General features: G+C 41.6%; 1 protein-coding gene and 2 long non-coding RNA genes across 6 annotated transcripts; 1 reads left to right on the forward strand and 2 right to left on the reverse strand.

Moving 5' to 3' along the window:
* Window positions 1–1,296: 1,296 nt before the first annotated feature.
* LOC140635524 (uncharacterized) lies at window positions 1,297–6,802 on the forward strand. 2 transcript variants are annotated; one of them, XR_012032840.1, is made up of 3 exons: window positions 1,297–3,003; window positions 5,044–5,148; window positions 5,951–6,802. It is a non-coding gene; the product is annotated as an uncharacterized lncRNA (long non-coding RNA). The 2 variants fall into 2 exon arrangements; XR_012032841.1 differs by having other exon boundaries at window positions 2,036–4,744.
* Window positions 6,803–7,434: 632 nt separating this feature from the next.
* COX20 (cytochrome c oxidase assembly factor COX20) lies at window positions 7,435–14,520 on the reverse strand. 3 transcript variants are annotated; one of them, XM_072830284.1, is made up of 5 exons: window positions 14,427–14,506; window positions 9,922–10,156; window positions 8,529–8,643; window positions 8,369–8,432; window positions 7,435–7,689 (listed from the first exon to the last, which is right to left on the reverse strand). In XM_072830284.1, the coding sequence occupies exons 2-5, from the start codon at window positions 10,000–10,002 to the stop codon at window positions 7,551–7,553; spliced, it is 399 nt and encodes a 132-aa protein (XP_072686385.1). In that variant the 5' UTR covers window positions 10,003–10,156; window positions 14,427–14,506; the 3' UTR covers window positions 7,435–7,550. The 3 variants fall into 3 exon arrangements, with proteins under 3 accessions (XP_072686385.1, XP_072686387.1, XP_072686386.1); XM_072830286.1 differs by lacking the exon at window positions 9,922–10,156 and having other exon boundaries at window positions 8,369–8,428; window positions 14,427–14,520; XM_072830285.1 differs by lacking the exon at window positions 9,922–10,156 and having other exon boundaries at window positions 14,427–14,520.
* On the reverse strand, window positions 10,262–14,159 carry LOC140635525 (uncharacterized). Its single transcript, XR_012032842.1, has 3 exons — window positions 14,028–14,159; window positions 11,808–11,851; window positions 10,262–10,375 (listed from the first exon to the last, which is right to left on the reverse strand). It is a non-coding gene; the product is annotated as an uncharacterized lncRNA (long non-coding RNA).
* Window positions 14,521–20,175: the final 5,655 nt, after the last annotated feature.

Here is a 20,175-nt window from a genome sequence, read left to right on the forward strand (position 1 = left end):
CTATAGAATGTTCCTTTTGTTGGTAGGTAGGTAGTCTTGTCACTCCTATCTGGCCTTTGACAGAGGGCTCTGGCTGGGACCCAGGAGGCCAGGACTGACCTCTGTCCCTGATACCCAGGTTTATCAGAGGAAGATGAAATCTTTGGATGAAGTAGGAGTCCGTTCAGTCCTGATGCTGAATCAACAAAAGGAAGCCATATTAAATCTACAAAACAAGCAGCCCACATCTGCTTCGACCGATCTTTCCCAACAGGACAGTGAAACGTCCTGAGCACTGACAAGGTGTTGAAGCTTTTAAAAGACTATCTTCTTTGAAAAGTACTTAAAATATTTCCAGTAAAAGTATATTTTAAGTATATTTTTAGTATATTTTTCACCTTCTGGAGAGTTGACTTTCACGGACAGGTTACGTTCCTGTTTAGTGTTTGCATCCATTGGTGCGAGTTGAAGGACTTGTTTTTCTATAAGCTTATATAAATTGGCTTTCTATCCTCAGAACATTTTTGTAAGGCCCATTGCACAAATTATAAAGTATTTTTGTAGCGCTTTAAGCAGTGGTATAGATTTCAGTCACAAAGACCTGATGATAGGTCTAGTGGAGTCTATTAACTTTTAAAAAGCTGAAGCCAGAATGAGCTGCTAAGGAAAGCATAATAAACCTCTTTTAGAGCCCAAGTCTTCGTTTCTGATACCAGATGTAAATATACATCCTAAAAACATCGTTTCCCTAATTCTCTCTGTACACATAAGTAAAATGTGTCTTAAAAAATGGGTGGAACTTGTAGCAGAGAGTAAGTCTCCACTCCCATTACCCGGAATACTTAGTGAAATACTGTGGAAAGATGAATACAACAATACTTTCTCTAAAGTCATTCTCCTAAAACTGAAATAGTTTGAACCTAAACTTTGTTGTTCATGTTTTCTGGGGCCTCTGCGAGAAATGGTTTCAGTCTTCACATTTTAGTAATAGAGCGAGGATATGTAGGGTTATGGCTTTGGCAGTAGGTTGCAGTAGGTACGCACGAACATTAAAGTATATTAAATGAGTACTTTGAATAAGAATCACCCTGCATATTAGCTCTCTGAAGCAGTTTGAATTAGTCATGTAGCCAGTCTCCAAATCCTTAATGGCCTAAACATTTATTTAAAACCACAGTGTCCTTCTGATATGTCCCTTTTGTTTGGATATTTTTTCGATTTGAATCTTCTTGGCCCTGTTACCCTTCAGCTTCTCCACTAAGATGTGCAGGTGGTAGGTCTTGCCGGTTTAGTGGTTTTCATTTAGTTTAATGCCAGTTTTTTTTTTTTTTTTTAGTCTGTTTGCCAGTGCTATAGGTACATGTTAGACCAATACCTAAAAATCCTTTGTCTAGCTAACTCGTGTTGAAGTGAGTGACCTTTGGCTTACTGATTTTTATTAACCTTGATGTTGAAAATAAACCCTTGAGGATTATTGTGGAAGTGATCTAAAAGTGTTCAGATTGAAATAGTATGTATCTCTTGAGTGTGGGAGTAAAAAAAAACTAGGATTTGACCATTCCTAAGTTTATATGTGAAGTCAAATAGTTGAAATAACCTACCTGAAGAGTATATTTTGCTACAAACATGCTTCTGTATTTGGTGGTCACACTTTGTTGATTTCAACGTGCAGGCAGCTGGAGGCCCCCCCCCTAAATAAGAGCCCTTTCAGATACGGGGAAGTGGCTCACAGTAGGCACTTAGATAAATAAGGATATGCTGTCCCATCCTCATCAGTTGGCTAAAAATAGAAGTGACTGAATATATTTAATTAGGTTGCCTAAAGAACTTAATTTAGTCTGTAAGGCTTAGTAGGTTGTGAAATACTATATTCATAATGTTAACCTAGAATCACTTTAAAAATGTCACACCTGTGTATCTCGTGAGGTTATGTCCGGAACTGCTGTCTGTGTGGAAAGCTGAATAAGAACAGTTTTCTGGCATGGCGTAGATACTTGGGGAATTGCAGTTGTGATTACAGATCAGTATTTGTCAGGGAACAAATAGATAACTGCTAGGTCAGCACATCTGTAATCACTGGGTAGGTAAGTTATTGGGACAAGGACCTTCCTTAACTGTGTGCTTCCGTTTGTATTTACTTAATCACTGCCTAGGAATTACAATTGTTTTCTCCCTTCTCATGCCAGGATTCAACATATACTTGCATCTTGACAAGGAACAGGGGTTTTGCTTTTTAAACAAAGCTGGATCTGTGGGTATGAGAAAACAATATTCTGTAGTCGAAGGTGGTGAGGTAATAACCGTTTAGGTAAACAAATGTCTTACAGAAAAGTTAACTTCCTTATTTGCTGCTGCACCGTTAACAATTGCATTGCATCCCTGTGGCATAGCACTTAACCCCGGAGCATGTACAGCTCAACCTGCACTACTGGAGATTTTGCAGGGATTATAGGCCAGAGAGCTAACATACCTAATAAACGCGGAGCTGTTGTTTGTGGCATGCTGTTTCCTGCCATTTCTTTTAATAGTCCACAGTCTTAAAGGAAATAAAATAAGTTTTGTGCAGTAAAATGTTTTGTACTTGCCAAGCGTTTGAGAAGTATATCCACAAATTAGCATCAGCGAAAAAATTTCAAAAAGCCAAGGACAGTGAGATGGCCAGTATAGTTAGCTAACCTGTGATGTAAGATCTTTGAAGAACTGAGGGATACAGACAGAAGGGAAGGTAAAATCAGTACTTCAAAGAATGGTTGGGTTTATTTGAATGGCAACTTCGAGGACAATTTTTTAAGGTAGCTGTTAATACAAGGTACCCTTACATTTCAGTTGTTTGTAGTGAAGGGAGTGGGAGCATCATGGTCAAGTACAATAAAAGGTTCCAACTTTATATATATTTTTAAAGTAATAAAGCAAAAAAAAAATGCTGATTTAAATTTCATCTCCTTTTCCTTAGTCTGTCCATGTGAATGTGCTGTGTGGAAGAGTAAAAGGGCCCAACTAAATGTGTTCCAGTGATTCCAATAGGTATTCCAAATTAATTGCTGCTTGTACATTTAACACTTGTTATATTGGGCTTCCAGGATCAACGTAATTAGAACTCCCTTATTTTATTTAAAAGGATGGGAAAAGGAAATACTGGTAACCCAGATTGTATAGATTGTATTAAACAGGAAGAAAAGGTTTTCTAGTTTTTCCTTTGTGTATCATGAAATGTTGAAGTAATTGGTGTGTTAAGCAGTTGGTGGTCCTCATAGGTTTAAGATTGTGTATGCAAATGGAGCCAAATCCTTTCAAGGTTCTAATGGTTCAAATTCCTTCTGTTTTAACTTTTTGTTAAGACCTTCATTTTAATGCCCCCCACTTGCAGAGTTTACTTAAAATATTTTAATGCAGAAAGAGGAGTGTAGGATATCTATGTTGTTTTTGCCAAAACCTGCATCCTAGGCTAAATGCACAAATACTTATTAGTTTGTAAAACATTTGGAAACTGGGTTGAGAACCTTTTGGAGAATGAGGACTCCATATCAAAATAGAAAAATCAACTGGGAAGTGAATTTAAATTGTAAAGATAGAAGGAATACAAAGGCTCAGTGTGACCTCTGATTGTGCCAGTCCCAGAGCATGTCTCTTTGCCCTGAAGTCAGCTTAGAGGGAATCTATTCTCCCCCACCACATACTCCAGAAATGGTGAAATGAGAGGACCTGGCTGTGATACTGATTTGAGATGTAGCTGTCAGAATTTGTTCAGTGAAATACAGTTCTTTGTGTCAACTAAAAATCTAATGGCTTCTGAAAGAGCAGACTGCTCAGTTACAGACTAAAAGGTAAAAAGCCTAACCTGTTCATTTGAGGAGGAAAAAATCAACTAGAAGAACATGTTTCCAAAATAAGCTTTGAATTCAGATGGCAAAGCATAGGTTTCATTACATCTGACTTGTCCTCCTAGTCTAAAGGGAGAAACATTTCTATGGAAACCAATCCATTAAGAAACTAGTGTTTGCAGATTATTTACTTCGATTTCCTAAGGGCAGGCAATCTAAGATGGTTTATAGCATATGGAGCTCAAAGGAGGTTATTCCTAGAAAACTGGAACAGATTTCATTTGTTAACTTAATCTATACTTTAAAAAAGGGAACAATAGAAGCCTTTTAAAATTTGTACCTGCTTACAATGTGTCACTGGTTATTTTTGTTAGGATAGAAATACTTGGGGGAGAATTCCCTATATATTCTAGAAAACGAAGAGTAAGACGTAGTTGAAAGTTCCTTGCAACACCATCTGTAGTGCTCACATTACAAGCTTCAAAATGTAATACTTTAAGACCTTGGTAATAAGTGTCCCTAAAGCTTCCTGATTTTAAGAGAAAAAGATGGAGCTTATTGCATCAAATAAGCTGTGTAGGATGCCAGTATTTGGGTGGTAGAGGATACTGGTATATTGTCCTGATTGGATGACTGCTACCCTATTTTTAAGATGCTTCGAAAAAGTATTCTAGAGGACCTTTTAAAAATCAGAACTCTAGCAACCGCTTTAATTTTTCTACGTAAGATTTTCTGTGTACCCTAGAATATATATTAACATGACTTTTAAAGGGGTGTCTTGACCCCCATCCACTACAGATTTTTATCTAGGAATAGAAGGATTCAAACCCTATTTGATCCCTAGCTCTTTGCTGAAAAGTGCATAAACAGGAATCCTGAATTTATTATATAGACCTCCTCGCATTATATAATCGAAGCAAAGGGAAACCAGCGATGGAGTAGAGGTACGTAGACTAAAAAGATGCTTGCAAATCAAATAATGGTATTAGGTATAGTTAAAAATTTTGTGTTGCCAAACTCAGTCATTATAAATCACAAGTCCAGAGAAAAGCTTCTAGTTAATTTTAAATTCCCTGAGGTCCTTTTATTGTGATGGAAAAGCCAAGTAGTAGAGGAAAAAAAGAGGGGAGGGGTGAGGGAAGGGGGAAATGCATAGAGCTTTAGAAAGATTCAACAAAATACTATAGATAAAGCCGCAGAAAGTTTTTAAAACTACTAATGACCGCAATTCTATTTTAATCAGCTATTTAGCTGGTATCTACTGCTATATCACCTAGTGTGACGTTTTGGAATTAATGGAACAATGAAAGCAGCAGTACAGCTGGAGGCTCCCAAGTGGGCGTGGAAGGTAGGTTAACTCTTCAGTCTGTAATTTGGAAAGTATTTGGTTGAGGGAAACCTGGACTCTATCTGCTAGTGAACATTTATTTATTTAAAGGTTTTATTTGTCCATGAGAGGCAGAGGGAGAAGCAGGCTCCCTGCAGGGAGCCTGATGTGTGTGGGATTTGATCCCAGAACCCTGGGATCACGCCCTGAGCTGAAGGCAGAAGCTCAACTGAGCCACCCAGGCACCCCAGTGAACATTACAATTTAACAAACATGCATTGACTGATACTTGGGAATGTAAAGATTAAAACTGATGAGTTCTTGATGAGAAACTTAAGACTTGAAGCATGAGCATGAGTCCATGACCAGTGGAATGCCAACTAGTAGCAGGAGAACCTAAATGAGAAAGAAGGTGATTCTCCTCAGAGGTTAGTTGAGCAGAAGGGAATGGGAGAAGCCTCAGGAGGAAGGCATTCTAAGTGGAATGGAAAAGTTTGAGCAGAGGTGTGAGTTAGGGTCATGGGGGCTGGAGGTGTGCTGGAGAGGACATTGGCACAGGGTTCACACAGTTGGAACTTGAACCTGGGAGGCAGAATGTAAATAGATTGGGCTGGAGACCAGAAGTACAAGTGTTAAGATCTGTTTGGAGTTCACTAGCCCAGGGACTTGGGAGGAGCATGTTACATGTAGCCCAGTAATCTGTTAGTGCATTTTGTAATCTTAATCGTTGGGGAAGAAATACGAAGTACTAATAACCACGTAAACTTGCTAAATGGTATTTTAAGTTATCCAATAAGTATGTCACCACTTTGTTTTTATCCAGGTCTCCAATTTATGCATTCTGCTGTGAAAATGAACTAACCTTGTTATTGGTGAAGGCCTTGGAAATTTTTGCCAGCCAAGAGAGGTTTCTCTTACTCGGGGTAAGATGTAATCATAGTGTGGGAGAGCTAGGCGGGAATTAAGTTAATCTAATCGCCCAATTTTATACTTTGTATCCATTTGTACACGGAAACGGACTACTAAGTGGCCTGCACAAACAGCTGGTCAGAGGTCAGGTTGGATGAGTCCTCTGACTGCCCCCTACTACTGCAGATACGGCGTTGCCCCTTAAAATAAGTGACTAGTCGGAGTAACGAACTGGATTCAATTCTGATTTGTATCAATAGAGTGGACAGATGTTCTTGGGAACTGACTTCCTTTCTAACAACCTTTCCTAATTAGTGTCCAAATCCTGCCTTTGGTGGCTACAAGATGATTAGCATCAATAAAAACACCTCAGGGCATGTGCTTGACAATGGCATTTGGTAAATCAGAGCCGGTGTGTTCTGCCCCTCAAAAGGATGGCCACAGGAAAGGTGGGCGTAGGAGGGAAAAAAATGCTCCCTCATGTGAACAGAACTGAGCACACCACCCTCCCCCCCCCCCCCCAATACTCCTTGGAAAATGATAAGAGAACAAAATAAAGTTTCAGGATAGCTTCACTTTACTCTTTCTGTAGCTCTCTGTGATAACCACATAATAGGACCATTAATAATGCCAGAATCCTGTCGCTGGTCTTTTATCATTATCATTCCTTAACCAGGAACACCTGTAGTTTGTGTTTTTTTGTATTTAAACGATTTTCTTAAAGTAATGTTGACATTAAAACAAAAGTATTTCACTGCTTTGGAAAGGGAGAGTTTTGTGTTTTTTTTTTCCCCTGAATGAATGAATGCTATGGACTCGGTGCCCCCCCCCCCTTTTTTGCCTTTTATAATGGCAGTGGGTTGAACTATATAAATGACTTACTTTTATTAATGTGATAATATGTGTGTGATCTTGTGGGTTCCCCCCCCTTTGCATCAAAGTCTGGAAATATTTTTATGTGTGCCATGTGTGTAGTTATAAATTCCATTTAAAAAATTAAAACACTGCATACTTCTATAAATTGACAGCATTTAAAAACCATCTTTACTTTTGGGGAGATGACCTACCTATTGTAAGAAATGGAAGAACAGCGGCAAACAGTGCATACCTTTTCAAAAATGGTTTGCAAAGTCAAAAAATCCTTAGTGGTAAGTCTTTAGAAACCAGGAAGCATTCCCTCACCTTTAAAAGGGTACGGTAATACAGTTGTGATTTTTGTTTTGAGGGACTTTGAAAATCCAACCGGGAGAGATGGTGTTTCTTGAAATGCCATTATTCCCACTCTTTTCTCCCCACGTTAGGTTGCTAAATTTGGCAAGTCCACTGTGTGCTCTACCAGCAGTAAAGGGCCACAGTTAAGTTTGTGGGTATGCATACAAGTGTCCAAAAAAGGGAGACTACAACCAACACATCCTTTATTTACTTGATTGAAAGTAATGGTACATACGAGGCTTAATAGAGTTGTCCTCTACTTTATTCTGACTCCAGAGTTGTATTCTGGTGCTTGAGACTGCTCAACTGCTGTTCTTGTCAGTGGTTGGTTTTCTTTCAGGATCAAGGTGGGTACTTTCGTACAAAATCTTATTTTTAATTCCATCTCTGGCAATTCTTTCCTGGATTCTGAGCTTTGCATAATTATACCTACAGTGGAACCTTAAAAGAACATGAATGAGTCATTTTAAATAAAAGTTCTTCTAGAAACAAGTTTGAAATTTATAGTAACAAAATTTAAGATGTTTGCAGATCTCTTCCCTTCTTTTAAGATGGAAAATACAACCATTTTAATTTGGAGTGCTATTTGGGGTGGTTCAGTGTCAAAAATACCTATAAACACATTTTAAGGTAGGTTTTACATAAATGAGGCTTTTTATCATGTTTAAGCTTAGTTTTACTTATAGAACCTCACAAAATGGAACCTTACATAGACTGTACTCTTTGGGTCTGGCTTTTGGGGGGACTCAAAACATGAAATTCATGCAATGTGTTTTGTTAGCAGTTGTGAACATTCTTAAAGTAGCATTTTCGAGTGTGCTATGAGCAAGAAATGAGCTTCAGGCTAATGTTAAGCAGAAAAAAAGGTTGAGGCCTTCCTAAATGAATATCAAACATTTATCTGGTCATTTGACAAATGGCATACAACATGTCTCCGTAGATAAACTTAAAGGCACCCCAGCAGTACCATTTTGTAAACAAGTTTCCATTAAAAATTAAAAACAAAAAAAAAGCTTCCCCACTGAGGGGGGTGGTGGAAGTCTTCTGGAAAAGAGCATGTGCTCGAAATAGCTAAATCTATCCTGATCCTGGATCTTCTTGAATTACTTAGTACACATACCAGCATCCTAAAGTCACCAAGATAAATCCTCCTACTCCAACGTCACATGATCTTCTAATCCTACCTGTCAAAAAACACAATCACTGTAATTAAGTTACACACTACCATTATTAGTCCATTTAGAAAATGTTTGTCATACATAAAAGAAAAACATACTCACTAGTTAGCAAAAAATGTCCAAGGCCAGCCACAACCGATCCTAACGAACCATACAATACCGAATCCCGTGCACAGGGAATGTTTTCAACATCTAAAATTCCTAGGAGCTTAAAGGGCTAGGATAAAATAGAATAGAAAAGAACCTGGATTGAACAAGGAAATATATTATTTCAGGGTAGTTCAGTTTGGGCAAAATTAAGCCAAGAGTATGTGCTCTGTGACAGCTGTGCATCTTGTTTACCATCTTTGGTCATCAGCTTTGGCCTGCAATCTGAATCTTTAAATGGGAAACCTTGACCAGAAAACTCTTTTTAACAAGCAGAACAGCTTACACCTAAACCAATTAAATTATGGTATTAGTGCCATAGTTTACTATCTGGTTTGGAAATAACATCCCGTTATGTTTACAAGCTCTTTAGGCGTTTGTAGGAGATGATCTGGGAACCAGATTAAAAAGCACCTGTTTTGCTAATTTGGGAAGCATAAAATGGGAAAAAGTAAAATTATTCTAACCATGTTTGCTTTATAACTATGTTCCAAATTGAAAAGGACTACAGATTTTATTTGTATTAAAGATGTGTGCAATATATCTCCTGTTTCCTTGCCTGTGATAAGAAATCGCACTTGACTGTATTTCTTTGTTGAAAGGACAATGACCACACTTAGGGGACAGTAGGTGTGATGGGAAAAGCTGAAAATTCATAGGGTTTTGTCTTGGCTCTGCCACTTACTGCTATCACCTGTAGTGTATGTGTATTTTTTAATCTCTGTGGCCCTCCATCTGTAATAAAGGCATTGGTTAGGTGATAATTGAAATTCCTTCAAGTGCTAAAAATCAATGAATTTTACACTCTGCAGTCTTCATTATGGACATGGTCTTGATCCTGATTAAAAAGATACTGCCAGCTTAAGCTTCACGTCTTAATGTAAATGTCAAATGGAACTATTTTAGGGGTTTGGAAGGGCAGGACAGGTTTTTAAAGTCATAACTTGTTTCATTGGCATTCCTATTAAGGATTTTTTTTAGAAAACTTAATGAGACGGTTTCCTAGAACTTGCTTAAAAGCAAGTTGTCAGCAATGTAGCTTTTTAAAAAAGCCAACTTGTCCATTTAAAGGTTTGTATGAAGCAGGACTTTAAGCCAAACACCTAAAAGGTAGTGTGAAGGGGAAAAAGACTGGAAGAGATGAAGAAAGGACCATAAAACGCCAAGTGAAGATTACAGGCTGAATTACGGTGTTCTTGATTATATTTTTTCCTGTTTGCTTCTTTGGCTCAAACTGCTGCCAGAAAAGAGTGTGATTTGGTTCGTAATAAAGCAAAAACTATTTTCCTGATTATTCCTCTTTTTAAAAACTTTGTTGTCCTTGTCCTTCCCCCACCCCCAGACATACCAGGTGCTCCTTATAGTTGTAGATGTAGTTGTAGACTTTCTTAGAGATTGGGGGATTTAATTCTGCTTCTAGGCTTTTCATTTCATTCAGAAAAAACTTCAGGGCAAGAAATGATGTGGAACACAGTCCAGTCCTGGTGGGTGGGAGGGTGAGCTACTCCACAGGCCGTCTGGCATTCTGTTAGACTTGACATTTCAGCTGAGGGCTAAATGCCCCACCTTACCACCCTGTCTTCCTAGGGGAGGACCAGAGGTAGTGATTAGTGCCCACTTTAGGTCTTAAGATGCAAGTGAGCCCGACACCTCATAAACCCCAGAATAGGAAGTCCTGATGGCTTTCACCTTTGGGCAGAGGGTTTCTAAGTAGGTTGGCTGCCACACACCCCACACCATGGCTGCTTCATGTAGGCTCCTTTCATAGAGTCCTCTTGAGTTACTTGAGGATACACCTGAACCTGCAAGCAAGATCTTCCTGGGGCACTTGGACAAAATGCTTCAAGTATCACAGTTGCCAAATACTGAAATAGCACTGCTTAAGTCAGCTAGGAGACTAGAGGTTTTCAAGTTTGCCCCCTCAGATCGACTCCGGTCTGTGATCAACCATGGGATCGAAGTTTAGAAAATGTGAAGACTTCCTCTGACCTCCTCCCCTTCCAAAGAATCCACCCGATTGGGGAAACAGCTTTTATATACTGTTTAGAAGAAGAATAAGTGTTTTGGGGAATGGCTCAGTCAGCCAAGCCTCTATTTTTGGTTGGGGGTCATGATCTCGAGGTTGTGTGATTGAGCCATGCGGCTCTGCTTAGTGTGGAGTCTGCTTGTCATTCCCCTCCCAGGGGTCTCAAAAATCTTTTAAAATCATCAGTTTATTTTAGGGCACCTTCATTGGCACATTCGGTTAAGGGTCTGACTGGGTCGGGTCAGGACCCTGCAGCAAGTCTGCTTTGCAGCCTCTCCCTCTGCCCCTCCCCTCCTATCCATCTCAAATCTTAGAAAAAAATAATCAGCTTGTTTAAAAAGACGCCTTAACAAGTTGCATGTTTTTCAAAATGGAACCTTTTAAAACCCAACATGTGGATACAGGCCAAGGATGTTGCTGCCAAACATTCTCCAGTACATTTATCGGCACCACACCCAATAAAAACTAGTCTCGTGTCAGTAGTGGTGAGATTAAGATACCAACGCTGGCCTTATTAACCGATGTCACAATGTGGAGCTGGTGGGGGGCTGTTCGTGGCAGGCCCCTTAATCCCTGTTCACCTCTCACCCCCTCTCCTGAGCCTGGCTGTTTTGAGCTGGCAGGCTGGAAGGGGAAGTTGGCCAGACCCCCAAAGCCTGTCCTTTCCACGGTCACTTAACCCTTTGGTTCATAAATGAGAAAACCGAAGCTTGGGACTTTTCCCAGAGGTCACATCTGGGAGGTAACAGGACTAAGTACATAACCGTGTATCTGCAATTTGTATCCAAACTGGGTAGGAACACACAGACTGATTTTAAGAGCACTAGGCCTCTCTACTGCTGCTACTAACGGAGAATTTTCAGCCTTGGTTAAGTCCCTTCTAAGTAGTTCTACTTAGGATGCACAGGCTTTTCACATTTTTATTCCCTACGGAGTCTGCAACTTTAAGGTTTAACTTTTGCTTTCACAAAGTTAAGCCCTTAAACTAAGGACATTTTAGACTTCGTATAGTTTAAGTCTTTAAAAATTTTAAGATTTTTTTCCCTCAACGTAATAAGCTACACCCAACATGGGGCTCAAATTCATGACCCCAAGGCCAACTATCCAGAGCCAACTGAACCAACCAGATGCCCCATGAAAATTTTTTTTTTTTTTTTCCCCATGAAATTTTTAAGCTTAGATTTAGAAAAGCAGCTTTTCCAGCTCACCTTGATGGAACTAAGGGATGGTCAGAAGAGATTTCTAAGCTGGGCTGCCAGTTTAAAGAAACATTGAGTTAGAGCCACCTCCCCTCCCACTGCCAAACGTCCCTGCACCAGTGCCCTTTCCTCTTTCCTCTCGCTGCCTAAGGGGAACCGGCCCCATCCTATTTAAACCCAGTCCTAACTGCAGTTAATTCCGCTCTTCACCACTCAAGGAGTTTGCTTCTAGTTACCCTTTCCTCATTTGCACCATTCTTCTCTCTGTAATCTAAACAACCCCATCTCTCTTGACAAACCTCCCCCCCCCAGCCTCCTAAGTTATCCCATTTTTCCGCTCCCTTTCACTGCAAAACTAAAGTAATCTATGTGTTGCAATCCTCTCCTCCCTTTAATTCCTTCAAAAAGGCATTTATCCCTACACTCCACCGCTGCAGCTTGGTTGAGACAGACTGTAAAATCTACCACTCTCCATCAGCACATGTGGCAAACATTTGTTTTTGAAACATTTTCTTTCCTTGGCTTCAAAGGGTTGGTCAAGGCCGCCTGGTTTTCCACTATTTTCTGGCAGTTTTGTTGCTGTTCCCCCCTCTGATGACCTCTCAGGTTGAAGAACTGCCCCGCCCACTCTGAAATGTAGGGCTTTCAATTAAATGCCATTCCCAGGATGACAGACTCCCAAATTTGCAAATCACACCTAACCTCTCCCAAGTTTTTGTCTCCTAATTCATCAACACCTTTTGTATGCAAAAGCATCCTGAGTTTGGTATTTCAGAATTATTTTTCAGGCATCACTACTCAACCAATCTGCAGACCAAAAACCTTGATTCCTTCATCAAACCCATATCCACTGCATCAGCAAGCCCAGGATGTACATGAGCCAAATCATCCTGAACTTAAAAGGCTTCTCACCTCCACTGCTGTTACTCCCAGGCTACCATCATCTCTCACAGTATCTTAAAGCTCTTGATTTCACTCAGATGATTAGATCATTGTTCTCTGAAAACCCTCCTTGCCTTAAAACTGCTGTGAAGGCCCTGCATGACCTGCACCACCCTCCTTTCCTATAGTTCTCCTGTCCTCCCCGTCTAGGTACACAGCTCCTCCTGACAAGTGGGATTGGTTACAGCGCAGCACACACACACTGCTTTTCTCTCGGATCTCTGCATGGTTGGTTCAGTAAATGAAATTCTGATTTCCTTTTTGTTTGATTCCTGCAGTAGAATGAGTTCCACAAGGAATATTTTGCCTGTTTTGATCAAGGCTGTGTCCTAAGCTCTTAGTTTAAGGCCTCATACTCAGTAGGTCCTCTATTTTTTGAATGGGTTTATTAGTAAATTTAGAATTTACCTGCAGCACTTTCTTTCCTAGTAGGCACCTACTAAATTCCATATTTTCAAGTTTCCTGGAGTACAAAGAATGGGAGCAGAGTATTTAAGGGGTCTATCAGTTTGGTAACTTCCGTTTTTACCTTAGGTTTTGCTGATGCTAATGATCCCTGGATTGCACTGGCAATGACCACTGAAAGATTCTTTAAAAAACTGCACGCTTCCTTTTCTGATGTTACTCTGGGCTCCTAATTCAAAGCTTGTTATCTAAATTTTTTAATCTCCTTGGTGAGCTTTGATACTAGTAATTCGTGAACAATGTTTATCAGACTTTTTTTAAGCCCCTGCCACACAAATCTGATGGCGCTCAGGTTTAGGGCTTGTCCCTATGCACTTCACCAACTATAGTATTTTGTTTTACTAATGATGGACCAATTAAACAGGTCAATATTATCCTTTCATTCAATTTTTTTAAAGGGCTAACCCATACTTAATGAGCCTTAAATGTTGGCAGTTATCTCCTATGAAAGGTGACATTCAGAGACGAGAGAGGTCCCAGTATTTATGTAGTTCGGGTGCCTCTTGGGTAAACTTGGTTACATTAAGCATCTTCCAAATAGTAGGTGAGGCATTAAAAACAAAAGGGACCAAACATGTCGAAACTGACAAAACGTGTTTTGATATTAAATCTGGAAATCACTTATCATCTACTCATATTAACCATTTGATCTTGACCAAAGCTACATGGGAAAGTTCCGGAAAAGCAGAAACTTGGGAGTAGAAACCTTTCGGAGCCGAAGAGGGCACATCCTAAATCTGGGGACGAGGAGCCTTCGGGCAGCGGGGGTGGGGTGGGGGGTGTCTCATCACCGAGCCAGTGGTAACCTCTCTCTGAGCTTACTACTGAAAAATGGTTTTCTTCTGTTTTCTGAACATCTGCTATCGGTCAAGCACCGAGGACGTGCACGGGGTCCCCGCAGGAGCTCGAGGCGGACGGAAACGAGAAACCTGCTGGAGATGCGGCGGGGAGGGGGGCCCGAGGGACAGGACGAGGGTCGCACGCTGGCGGGGTCGGCCCGGCCAAGGCATCCTCGCCGCGCGCGGCGGCGAAACCGGGCGGTTCACAGGGTAGCGCACGCGGAAGGGAGCCGCCGAGCCCGCCCGCCGCCCCCCCGCCCGGGCCCGCGTTCCCCGGGGCACAGCCCCGCTTCCAGGGCTCGCCGCAGTCGCGGGGCCCCCGCGGAGTGCTGACCGCGGCCGGCCCTGGGGGCCCGGGAGACGCGCCCCGCCGCCCCTTTACCTTCCCCTTGGTGGGCTCGCCGGGCTCCGGCGTGGCGGCCATGGCTTCCGGTGGGCGCCTGCGGCCCCGCCCCGTCCGCGCCGCGAGCGGAAGCCCCGCCAGCCCCGCCCCCGCCCCCGCGCGCCCGCCGCCATTTTAGGGAACGTTTCTGCGTCTCCGCAGTGGCCGTGCCGAGCCGTCGCCTGAGCTGGGGGCCGTCTCCTTTGTTTAAACCAGCTGGTGACGCCTTCCCCCCGGGGGGCTCTCCGCAGCCCAAGGGGGTTGGGACCGAGAGAGGAGGGCGGCTCGAGAGACGCCCCTGCACCAGGATCCTCGGCGGGTCCGCCCTGGCGCCTCGAGCCCGCGCCGCTTCCCGCCGCAGCCCCCTCCTTCCGCCCCGACCGCCATTTCTAACCGTCGACCGCGGGCGCGCGCCTGCGTGCCTGAGCGTCGGGTGCGCGCGCGGGGCGGGGCAGCGCCGGCGGCAGCGGGCGCGCCGCCGCCGCTTTGTCCTGCGCGCGTGCCCCGCGGCCGGGTCGACGGCCCAGCCCGCCCTCAGCCCCGGCCCGCCATCCCGGAAGACGGCCTGTGCTCGCTCGCAGCCCGCGTCCCCTGCGCGTCCTTTGTCCTTCCGGCCCCAGGACGCGCTGTGGGTGCTCCCGGCGGCTCCTCCCCGCGCCGGCAGCCGTGGAGCCCCGAGCGCCCGCCCCGCCGCCCCCCTCTGTCGCACGACTTAGTGGCTCCCAAAGAGCGCCGCCCGGCTCGCCCGAAGGAGACTGGGGACAAAATGGCGGGCGCGCCCGTGGGCGGACGTGCGTCAGGGCGCCCGGCCCGAGCGGGCCTCCGGGGCGGAAGAGGCCGGGCGGTGGCCCTGCCCGTGCGGTCCGGGCGCCCTCCGGGGAGTGCCCCGCCGCGGCCGCCGCCCGCCCCCTGCCTCGGCGCCCTGCCCCCGGGCCGCGGCGGGCCGCTCCCCCGACCCACCCCGGGCCCGCAGCCGCGAGCTCTCGGTCTGGAAGGTCTTGTGCCATGGAGGACGGAGGAATCCCGTTGTTTGTGGAAAAGTACCAGGGGAAACCCAGAAATCCTGTTTTTTTTTTTTTTTTTTTTTTACTGCGACTTTGAAAATCGTAAACTACTTTGTCAAACTTGTAACGTCCTATTGTTTTTGGGAAGTATTTTTATGTTACTTCTTTGCATTAAAAATTTTCACAGACATTTTTATTTCCACAAAATAAAATCTTATTTTCACAAAAACTGCGTAATACTGCAGTAATACTCATGCATGTTGGTTTTTTTTTTTTTTTCTTCACACTTTACAGAGAGAGGGTGAAAAGTAAAAAAAAACCCAACACACTTTTCCACCCTCAGCCCCGCCCGCCTCTCCTAAGGTGAAGTCCCCAGTTCTGTTGTGTCTGTCTCCACAGCGATCTTCTCTCTCCTTTTCTCCTTGACGGAAACAACGCCGGGGTTTAGGAGCAAAGTCTCCACAGCGTCCTCCGGCTCCGCACGCGGTGCATACACATCCCGCGCTAAGGTCTGCGTTCACTACTTTAACCATTTCACACTCTTGGACATTTTTTCATGGAAGTACTTTTTAGATTTTTCTCATTCATTTTAAAGACCACTCATCAGTCCTTCAGACCTCGTCTTCTGACTGACCGGAAATTTCCGTTTTTTTTTTTTCCCACCAATCCCCTCCCCCCCACCCCCAAATGCTTCAGCAACATTCTTATACTTCTATCTTGGTGCACGTGTTCAAATTTTTCTGGATTGGCCTGGATGGATTTCTGGAAGTGGCCTGATCTGAGGGGCTACGCATATTAAAACATTGAATCCCTACTGCTAAACTGCCCTCCAGAAACGGTACCAATTTACGTTCCCAGGAACTTTGTGTGAGAGTGCCTGTTTCCCCAACCTTTTTAACACCGCTTGTATGTTTTGAAGTTTCTGCTGATCGGATGGGTGAAAAGTGGGGTCTAACTGCTTTAAACTTCTGATAGGATAGCTAGTTTGAGCGTTCTTTCAAATGTTGATTGGTCATTCTTTTCCCAAGAATTTGCATATCGGTTTTGTGCATTTAAAATTTTGGTTGTGTATGTGATTTTATTAGTTTATAGCAGCTCTTTACAGTTTTGGCTTTTCACTCCGGACAGTTGTTTCTACTTCACTTGGTTCTTAATTTTGTTTATGGACACTTCCTTTTTAACCTTAAAAAATGGAGTCTAATCTGTCCATTTTTTAATGACTTTGATCATGGGTCTTGCTTATAAGCCTTCTTGACTCTCATAATTTAAAAATGCTGCCATTTTGAAAATTATCTTCATATGCTCCCTTTCTCAGTAATAACTTTCTCTTATTTCTTGAAAGGCCAACTTTTAGCATTATTGACCCAAGTTTATTTTATTCATTTTATTTTTTATTTTACATTTTTTCTTTTTATCTTGTTTTTTAAAATTTTTGTTTTGTTATCTTTTTTATAGCTTTTGAATTGACTCCTTAGTTCATTTATATTCCACCTTTCCTGGTTTCTAATAAATGTATTTAAAGTTATAAAATTTTCTCTGAGAATTGTTTTATCCCATGTTATGTCATAGATTTTGACCGGCAATGTTCCTATTACCTCTTTTCTCAAAATTTTAATAGTTTCAGCTTTTTTCCCCAAGTAAGTGTGGATATGATCTTGGGATTAATTTTTAGTGCTTTGGTTTTGTTTTACACTGTGGCACATGTATTTCTACTTTTTGTAATTTACTGATTTCTGTGTTACCTAAGAGATCGTTTTGTGTATATCCCATAGGTATTTGAAAATAATGTGCATTCCTTGTAATAGCATTAAATTAAGGATATTAATTATAACAGTATAATGGATATGTTATAAATGCATATGTAAATATAAACTAATAGCATACAATTAAGCTTATCATTCATTTTTTTGTATGGTAAGGGCATTTTCATTGCAAGCAACAGACTCTAATTAACTTAAACAAGAAATGTGCTAGGGAGATGTGGAGAAACTCGCTTTTGATAAAAAGTTGAAGAGCCCTGTCTTGAATAGCATCCAGGACGGTTATTGCGGTCTCAAGGGCAAGAAGTAAAGGAGTGACTCTTCAGGGTAACAGTGACAACAAGGAATGATACTTGACCTGTTCAATCTTATTCCCACCATGGTGCTTTGCTTTTTTAACCATGCTGTCTGTTATAAGACTCCCTGTTTGTTTGGCAGTGGATGTAGTACTCTGAATGAGGTGGTCCTTTAGCATAGTGGATAGAGTGAGACCCAAAAAACTCTACCTGTTCCTTCTCTCATGGTAGCTATAAATCCTCTGGTTCACTGCCCAGAGTTTGTGCTTTCATTTTCTCTTGTGGGAGAGAGCATCTGTATCACTAATCCCATCCTAGAGAGCTACAGTCATTTGCTGGCAACATGATGGTGGGAGGGAAATGGGAATGTCATTTTAGGGGTTTGGCAGGGCTGTGCTGGCAAAACTCACTTTTCGAAGTTCTCTCTTAGACAATTTAGCTCTCTTTTCTATCCCCTTCCCTGCATCCTCTCAACATGGGTGCATCACATTTTAACCATGTTAAACCAGGATTCAGTGTGGACATTGTCATGATAATGTAAATGTTTGTAGCTGAGCCGTGTAGAGTACTAGGATTCCATTTCTTTTCTTGTAAAACTTTTTATTTTTTTGGAGTTAATAATTGCTTTATTTGTTTATTTGCTTAATTTTATTGGAGCTAGGTCTGACTGGCTCTTTTTTGCATAAGAAATCTGAATTTCATTATATAATACTTGGTTCTTGAGACAAATAAATATTATATGCTCATTTCTTTTTCGTAATGGCTTTTAGGAGCTGATTGTGGGCATCTCTTGTCAACTTTTCAGTGACTTCATGTTGATAGCTTAAAATCAGCTGTAATGGAATTATTTATGCCACGGAAATCAACAAATGCTGCAAATCAGGGCTTTTTTCTCTTCAGAGAAGTGGCTTACCAATACATCACTGAATGCACCCATCACTAACTTTTCTCTCAGAATTTTCCTACTGAGTGAAAAAATTCCTACAGTGTAGTCAAACACATTATATAATCCGCCTGTCAGGATTTTTTTTTTTTTTCTTTGAAGACACCTCTTCTGGAGCTTTACTCTTTGTGATCCAGTTCAGAATGCTTCCTTTATCAGACTGATTCCCAGCCATCATCCTGAAGACTCTCATCACTTCTTGCTTGTGCTTGATCACCTGCTTCCTCAATTCCTCATCTTCCTCTTTGTTGGCTTACTCACTCATTTTGGAGGACAATATCCTCTAGTGACTTCCTGGAAAAAGGTTGCCTAGAAGATAAACATTTGGGGATCATCCTGCCCCCAAATATTTTTTTCTCCTGTCAGTTTTGATACTTGGATAAAGTTGCATTTCTAGAATTATTCTCCCACTAGAATCATTATCTTTCCTGCAAATAAAGCAATCTCCTACATAATCATAACACCATTATCACACCCAAGCAAAATAAGCAATAATTCCATAATTTATCTAGAATGTAGCACATACTCAAAGTTCCCCGGTTGTTTGGAGAAGTTTTCTCCAATTGTCCATGCTTTTGTTTTTGTTTTCAAACAAACATCCAGTACTGCATTTGATTATTATATATCTTTTGTCTTTGTCTAGGATAGTCTCTCCATCTTATTTTTTCTTATGACATTGAATTTTTTGAAACTCTAATAGAATTGTTTTGCAGAATGTCCCACATTCTGGATTATCTCTTGGTATCATTTAACTTGTCTGTTTACTATCCTCTTTATTTTCTATAAACTGGAAGTGGAGTCCAGGGTTGCACCATCCAGTATGGTGGCTGCTAGCTTGATGTGGCTATTGTATACTTGAAATATGTGTGGGCAATACAACTGAGAAGCTGAATTTTAATTTAATTTCACTTGAAAGGGATCCCTGGGTGGCACAGCGGTTTAGCACCTCTGCCTTTGGCCCAGGGCACGATCCTGGAGACCCAGGATCAAATCCCACATCGGGTTCCTGGTGCATGGATCCTGCTTCTCCCTCTGCCTGTGTCTCTCTCTGCCTCTGTGTGTGTGTGTGTGTGACTATCATAAATAAAAATTTTAAAAAAATTAAAAAAAAATAATTTCACTTGAAATAATTTGAATTTATATTTAAAACTCACACTCTATTTCATTATTGGAAAAATTTTAAGTGTGTTTGGAAAAACTTAGGTATGCAGTCTACTTTTTCAATGTTAAATTTTGTGAAATCTAAATACAGATCAAGTATTTCCAATGAAAATTTAGCATTTGAATTGAAATGTGCTTTAAGTGTAAAAATGCACACCAGATTTTGAAGACTCACAAAAGAAAGTAAAATATTAATTTTTTATATTTCTACCTGGTAGAAATACTAATACTTTTGCTATTTGGGCTAAATTAAGTATATTAAATAAATTGTACTTGTGAGTTTTGTTTTGACTTCATGTGGCTACTAGAAAATTTAATATTACATATGTGGCTCACATTATATCCCTACTGCCATGCACGGTCTAATAGCCTGATTAAATTCAAGTTAAACATTTTTGGTAAGAATATTTCTAGATGATGTTGTGTATTTCAAACTACATCACCTCAGGAGGCTCCTATGTCAGATGGTCCCACTGTTAATGATGCTAACTTTGGTTCTTTGGTTAAGATGGAGACTGCAGGAACACTGCAGGTACACTTCCCTTTTTGCAATTAAAAATCTATGTAAATATCCCAAAAATCTGT

This window comes from Canis lupus, chromosome 6 (genome assembly GCF_048164855.1).
Source record: "Canis lupus baileyi chromosome 6, mCanLup2.hap1, whole genome shotgun sequence".
Lineage (NCBI taxonomy): Eukaryota > Metazoa > Chordata > Mammalia > Carnivora > Canidae > Canis > Canis lupus.